This window comes from Rosa chinensis, chromosome 2, assembly GCF_002994745.2.
Source record: "Rosa chinensis cultivar Old Blush chromosome 2, RchiOBHm-V2, whole genome shotgun sequence".
NCBI classification, from domain to species: Eukaryota; Viridiplantae; Streptophyta; class Magnoliopsida; order Rosales; family Rosaceae; genus Rosa; species Rosa chinensis.
This window is the reverse complement of record NC_037089.1, coordinates 55,294,351-55,301,958: the sequence shown is the minus strand read 5'-3', so window position 1 is coordinate 55,301,958 and position 7,608 is coordinate 55,294,351. Positions and strand designations below refer to the sequence as shown.

Genomic DNA, 7,608 nt, shown 5'->3' with positions numbered 1-7,608 from the left:
TAATGTGTAATAGTAACTAGCATGACCAAAAGAAAGAACCGAGACACCAAACAAGTGTACATATAAATAATAGGTGGTATACAATAATACGGTATAAAGTTTATGGGAGTCTATAAACTGATCAGTTTAATATGACATGAAAATGACTACAGATAACGATTATAATTTTCTTCGAATGCACATCATAGAAGCACGCTGTTATACTGATCACGATAATATTAGAAAATACAATAAGAAGCCAAACTGGTAAGGCATTGTAAATACAAGTCACCCATCTTTCTTTTTCTTCATACATTTCATAATCCCTTCTTTATTTATTATATGATTTTGCTACCTATTCATATACCGAATGAGAGACGATATAGGTAACTTCAATAGTTAATACTAGAAAACGTGTCCGCGCGATACTGCGGGTCTGTTTTTTTTTCCAAGTTTCATATATAATAGATGAATACTCATAATCTAAAAAACATCGGCGCTAGTTAGAATATAATTTTTTTTGTTAATAATAGATTAACAATAAATGAATACAGCAAACAACAAACTTTTTTCATAATTTGTAGAAATTTATAAATACAAAATAAAATCAAACTGAAAGGATATATGGCTGAATTATAAATAAATAAATAAATAAAAAGGAAATCAAATTGAAAGGATATATGGCTGAATTGTAAAAATATATATATATATATGGCTGAATTATAAATAAATATATATATATATATTGCAGAACTGTAATTTCAAAAAAAAAAAGGCAAAATCGTCACTTCACTGTTACATGAACAGTGATAAACAGTAATAGACAGTGCATCCATCTTTAGTATTATGTATAATTTCATAGTTTGGTTTTCAAGTTTTCATATCATAATTAATCTTACATATAAGTTTACCTAAATTTTAAGTAATTTTGTTGGGTTTTCATAAATCGTAGGTTAAAATAGCTTTTAGGCTTGTTTTTTCATTTTATCTTACAAACAGGCAACAGCTTGTACTGTTAAAGAGTAAAAGTCAAAAATTGGCTAATTGCATTTAACTTCTAGACAATTTAGGTAAGAAAATCACTTTTATCGTTGGAGATGCTAAGAATAGTCAACTATTTGCAAGAAAAGGTGACTTCTTATTGTCTGTAGAAAAATGGAGGCACAATGCATCTCAATTGTTGAAAAACTTGTCTTTAGACTTGGTATAAAAACTTTTGCTTAATAGTCGTATTTAGAGAATAATTAATCTATAACGATATATTTTTGCTCTTATCATTATATATGACCCCCCAAAATAGCATATCTAATTAGAAATATCAAACAGCCCAAAGAGAAAGAAAAATATTACAAATTTCAAAACACACCAGCGGATGCATCATTGATCAATCGAGTATCATCAATTTGAGGGTCGAAAAGGGTACAGCTCAACATTGAGGTCAATCAATGTGGCAGTCGCGAGTAAGATTTATAATGTGAAGATATATAGGAAAATCCGAAAATGTAGGCGTCAGCGCTTAGCTCAACATCGAGTCATTGAAATATTGACTCCTAATTGATCCACATTATTCTGCCTCATTCACAACTTGAGCCCGACAGAGAAGAAATTGCAGTAGCTAAAAGCAATGGGAATGGGACCAAAAAACTATAAGGCAATGGGAAAAGAAATGCCAAGGGTGACTTTAACTTTCTGAAAATGGAAGCTTTCTTCCATGAGTTTATAGAGGGGTTGTTTCTGGAAACTCAGGAATATGGAGCTGCTTGAATTTGAATTTTGAAGGCAAATAGAATGGAGGCAATGTTGTAAGAACAAATTCTCCGAAATTAATAGCGCAATACATGTAAAAAGGAACAAAAGCACATTTTGGCTTGTAGAATTGATGAAAAATATTCTGAATTCATTTAGGGTGGAAATTTCCACTTCCATGCTGATACAGGAAGAGGTCAACCTGTACACATGTGAAACAGAAGTAGCAACGCCGTGGGAATCATAAATCAAAGATTTGTAAGCACATGAATAATTGCATTCGTAGATACCCTACCCATCGCTACAAAACGTAAACACAATTTTGACCATTGCCATCGGCGGATCTCTCTTAATTACCTATGAATTTAAAAGATTGCTGTTTGATAACAAAATTCTATGGAACTAGAGTCTATGAGAAGCACAGATAGAGGGGGGGGAAATGATCTTCCGGAGACAGCAACTAAGAGAATCGTCTTCATATATTTATCATTTTAGAACCAAAATATTACAACAGAGTCAAGGTTACACTAACATAGTGGCTACAATTAATTGCGACTCAGAATACAAGCCCTTCCACTGTTTAAAACAGAGAATGTTCCTAGGGACGGAACCAGGTAAAAAAAAAAAAAAAAAAGGGTTTTCACCCATGTCTCATATTTTTCAATGGCAGTCATCTCAATGTAACGAAACTAGGTCAACAAGCACTTTGTGTTTATCAGAGACAAACGACTTCACCTTCAGAGAAGCTTTTCCCTCACCCTTTCCTGGAGAGGCGTACTTCATCCCAATTACCGTCGGCAGACCTGCAAGAAAATCCAACACGATTAACTTGTTTCACCCATGTATTTCTTAAAGTAGAAAGCACAAAAGCAAACCAGAGATACATGCAAGAGGGCTAGTAAGGTAGAAATAAAACAAAAGGTGTGCAAGTGTCTATAACAATGATTCATATCTTACTTCAAGGAACATGGGACGTTTAAACATTTCTCATCTTCAATATATAAATATTTAAACTTCCCAAGCATAGTCGACAAGTGTGATAGTACATCATGACTAAGAGAAGGAATTCCTAATTTACAAAGATCAACACAAGGTACTCACTATTATGTATGCGTCCAAATAATAGTCGTTCCCCTTTCCAATACTCCAAAGGTCTTGTCCTGATCCTGGTGCTTCGTCTTACCCCAGATTTCATTGAGGTACCATGACCTATGAAAACAACAGAAAATGAAGTATTAATACTTATAGCGAAACATGAAGAGATTCAGGAGAAGTGGTTATATGAATAGAAGGTTTTGCAGGAGTACAAACCTGCTAGACTTTGCCTCTTAGAAACTTCTTTTTTCTTCTGCTTTCTGCGTGGACGTGAGTTTGCTTCAATAGGTTTGTTTAATGAAACTCCCGTATGCTCTTGCATCATCTGTCTCCCAAATATAATGAATGTAAACTTAGTTGTAACCTTAGGAACCAGCATAAGTATGAGCCAAGTAGATGGACACATGGCATGACACACAGTTTGCACCAGAAAGTTATATAAATGGGCTACTTAAACGTAAGGACACTATTGCTTCTCAGCAATTGCTAAAGTTAGTGATAGAGTACTAACAAAAACCCATTATTTAGAGAAAACACAACAGAAGATGAGTCTACTGCAAATGCTAGAAGTGTGCCAACAGGCACTAAAAGATCAAGACAATCAACAAATAAAATGAAAGAGTAGCAAATGAAAATAGCCTGCAAATTATTAACCTCATTCTGCTTCTCTAGACCAAAGTCAGGGTTTCTGGAGAGACTATCCCTTGATTGCTCCTCAACTGGAGCTGACTGTAATTGATCTGCTGGAGAGTTAAGAAATGGCAAACAGAGGTAATTAGAACAGAAGATATCCAAAGAAAATCAATGGATGAAAAAGAAGAATTAAATTTAGTTAAAGGCTAAAGGGACTTGTATAACAGGATTTTTTTGTTTTTTTTAATGCAAAACACTCAGAGTGGAGAGGATGACATTCCGCAAGAAGCTGCTGGAATGCCCCCCAGCGTGGACCACACACAAGGGTCTTTCAAACCGCGAGCTAAGGCGTGCCTCGCCACCGCTATTGGTGACAGTCGAACACAAGACCTCTCTAGAACAATACCCCCATGGGCCCACACAAGAAGGGCTGTTCAAGTGTCTTACCACCCCAACACTATTTCGCGGATGTGTGAAATGATTTCAAGTAAGTGTTGCCATATAATGTCACAAGTATGATATGATAGGAGAAATTTACAGTCTATAATATGCCGTATAGGCATAAATGTTTCTACAATGACACAGTTTAAGTAGGTCTTAACAACCTTGACTCAGTTTAACGGGTGGGTTCTGGGGCTACTTCCTCTAGAATATGAATTGATAACAAGGTTCAGTTTGTCGAACACATTTTTTTTATTCTTTCCTGCACCTACTGCAGACATATTTCAACTGAGACTCAACCAGAAACAGATCAGAACCGTAGGGTTTGGTCAATTTTAGGAGCAGTAGGTATTAAAAACACTGCAAAGTTTAGTTGCATGAACTGCACATGAAGCAGATATGAGTTCTTTAGGTGATTGCACCATGCAAGTATCTCTCGTGTAGCACAAGCAGATCATACCTAATTGACTTGGAGCATCATTCAAGTATTCCACTGTTGAGTCTGCCGCATCAAATCCATGCTCTGCACATGCCACTGCATCCTGCAGTTTGTCTTGCTCCTGTACCACATCATAATTCATCACAATATCAGCAACTGGACTCTGAGCTCGGTTCAACTTTTTCAAAGTTAAGTCTACCACATTATTTTCAGGCATTGCTTCCTGCACTTTGTCTTCCTCTTGTATCTCATCACTATCAATCACATCATCAGCAACTTGACTGTGAGCGCCGTTAAGCTTTTCCAAAGTTGAGTCTGCCGCATTAACTTCAGGACCTGGTTCCTGCAGCTTGTCTTCCACCTGTATCTGGTCAATGCATTACAACATCAGCAACCATTTACACTGCCCAAAACAAAAACAAAAAAGGTGAAAAAGCCAAAAGGTTAGCAGACCTTGTCGCTATTATCAACTCCATTTGCCCAAGTATCTGTATCATCTTCAGGCATACTTAATGTCTCACTCGTAACCTTACTGGCTCCAATCTCCTCCTCCATGTCAACATCATAACCAACACCAAGTTTACTTAAACTGTTCCTCTTAGACCTTTTCACTGCATTAGTGAATTCCTTAACAGTCACCTCACATGAACCTGTCTTGGCACCTTCAATCTTGTCACTTTGTTTAATTAAAGGTGACTTCAACGTATCAGAAATCATTTTCTGCTCTGCAATGTCAATCCGATCAGATTGTTTGTTTCTATTCTCAACTGAAGAAGGATTTGTCACCGGAAACTGATCAATATCAAAAGCTGAAAATGGATCATTTGATGGAATTGACACTAAACTTCTCTTACTCAATAAAGACAACGAAGCCAAAGGGCTCTTTGGTGGTGTTGGAGAAGATAAATGAATGGACCCTTCTGCCCCCTGTCTAGGTTTCACAGGTCTAGGGTTTGGCAAGGTTTTTCTTGAAGACTTCAAATCAACCTTTTTGGTATCTGGGAACTCTGGAAGACATATATCCTCTAGTTCAAAATTTTTAATGTGCAAGCTCTCCTTTAAAAGATGGAAAGCGCCATCCCCTTCTAGATCTTCAGTAGGCTGAGACAATAGCCCATCCAGAATGTCATTATTCCATTTGTTGTCTTCCTTAACTTTTGAACCTATGAAGAATAATTATCATGCTATGAGGAATGAATAACAAGGGCATGGGGAATATACATACAAAGCTCTCAGCAAAACAAAAAGTGCATCATAGGCAAAGACAGATAACAGGAGAAACCATTAATTTACAGTAGATACTAATATACGTTTTCCCTTAACGGATTGTCTTACCAGCTAAATCCATCTCCTCCAATGCAACTTTTTCATGGGATTCTGTTTGTGAGTTGTGATTCAATGGACTGAGAATGCTCATTTCAAACGTCTCTTGAGTGGGTATAGCATTCTCAACGATTTCATTGTAAAGCGATGAAATGCGATGCTTGTATTTCACTGACCTCCTGCATTATGAATAACAATACGGTCTTAGATCACAAAAAGGATAAGTAAAGCGATACAATGATACAGGCATATTCAAGCAGATGAAACCATTTATCTTTTAGAAAAGCAAAATGTATCCATACCGCGGAATTCCTGGTCGCCGGGCACGTGTAATTGGTGATGGATTCTGCTTATATCCATCAAATACAGCACCACCCATCTGCTTCTCCAGTTCTCTTTTAGCATCTGTCCACCAACCACAAAACATTAACAATTTACAGTAACACAAGGGGTACACTGTAGATTCAGGAATACAGCAAAAGTGCACATACTCTCATTTCTTTCATAGAAAGTGAAGTAGTCGTTGGGGTCTTTGTATTTTTTAGAATCAAACGTCGGTCCCAAAGTAATATCAGGTTGACTGCAACATGAATATAACAAATCTCAACCTCTATCTGAACAAGAATACAAGTACTTTCTAGAAAAAAAAATGAAGCATCAAGCACAAGCTTTTACCTGGAATTAGGTTTCAAAGAAAAACGAGCGCGTTTAAGACCCAAGGCAGGTCTTCTCTCTCGGTGATTGTCCACATCATTTGTAGGAACCACTCCGTTTACGCATTTCGTTGCTTGTGACATATCAGACTGCGGAATAACTGAACTGCCACTGAAAATGTTCTTCGCCTGATCTTCGAGACCAGATAGTGAGGCCTGAATAAAGCATAGAAAACAGTCAACTCTAATTGCTTCCCACTGATTAAAGCAGTGTACACAAATACAAAACAAAACTTGAACCTCCTGAAACACAACATATCGAGAATGTACGAGGTTTAGTAATGACTATTGAATCGATACACATTTTTCTCACTGAACATTCACAAATACAACCATAGAAATAGTATCATAGTTCTCCCACATTCAAAATCTCGGCACAGATTACAATTCTCTGCTTACCACGACTCCAAGTTTCAACCAAAAACTCGACCTCAAGTGCATGTAAAATTCTCATCTCACAATATCAAGTTCGTGAAATTTCAACAAAAGGCAATTTTGCTCTTCGCATCAACACAACACCGCAGTAATTCTACTAAAACAGCCTAAGTTATACAGAATTGACTTGAATCAAAAGTAAATTGGAGTTCAATTTGTGAAAGTGAGGGTGAAAAGGAAGACGATCGAGTGTTACCGTGGTGGACTTGAGGTGGAGGTTGATGGCTTGGAGGTCGTGGTCGAAGTCGTAGGGCTTGGAAGGGTCCGACGAGAACTTGGCCTTGGGGAAGAAAGAGCTGCCCAGAAGGGGGTCGACTAGATCGGAGCTCCGACTCATCTGCACATTTGAGAAGTAGAGCCCTAATTTTTCAAAGGAAAGTTGAATGTGAGCACAAGCGGGAGTCGCCACTCATGAAGCCACCCGTTTTGAAATGTTGAAGTGAAAATTTTCACTCTTTTTTTTTTTGCAAAGATGCCCCTTCAGTTTACTCTTCTTTGCCATCCGCTCCTCATAACCAACTAGGCCTGGCAACTGGACGGTCACGGGCGGGTTACGGGCGGGCTTAACGGGTTAAACCCGTTAAGATAACGGGTTATAAAGGGTTGAGCCCAACGGGTTCGCGGGTTACCTGTTGGAACCCGTTAAGACGGCTAAGTTTTTTTTTTTCATTTTAAAATTCTTTTTGTTCAAGGAAAATCTAATTTGTGTTTAGCCCAAACTGTAGGTTACTTGACCTAGTGGTAATAGGATTTAATTAGAATGATCTAGAATCCTAATCAATGTAGAATTACTTTCCTTGTATG

The 7,608-nt window shown here is 37.4% G+C and overlaps 1 protein-coding gene across 5 annotated transcripts; it reads right to left on the bottom strand.

Annotated features, from left to right (window-relative positions):
- Positions 1–2,186: 2,186 nt before the first annotated feature.
- Positions 2,187–7,240, bottom strand: LOC112188871 (centromere protein C). 5 transcript variants are annotated; one of them, XM_024328106.2, is made up of 13 exons: positions 7,001–7,240; positions 6,332–6,525; positions 6,148–6,236; positions 5,959–6,061; positions 5,669–5,835; positions 5,188–5,496; positions 4,787–5,058; positions 4,533–4,700; positions 4,355–4,454; positions 3,475–3,563; positions 3,037–3,145; positions 2,827–2,934; positions 2,187–2,528 (listed from the first exon to the last, which is right to left on the bottom strand). In XM_024328106.2, exons 1-13 carry the CDS (start codon positions 7,139–7,141, stop codon positions 2,401–2,403), a joined length of 1,977 nt encoding a protein of 658 aa, XP_024183874.1. In that variant the 5' UTR covers positions 7,142–7,240; the 3' UTR covers positions 2,187–2,400. The 5 variants fall into 5 exon arrangements, with proteins under 5 accessions (XP_024183874.1, XP_024183869.1, XP_024183871.1 ...); XM_024328101.2 differs by having other exon boundaries at positions 4,787–5,496; XM_024328103.2 differs by having other exon boundaries at positions 3,475–3,560; positions 4,787–5,496.
- Positions 7,241–7,608: the final 368 nt, after the last annotated feature.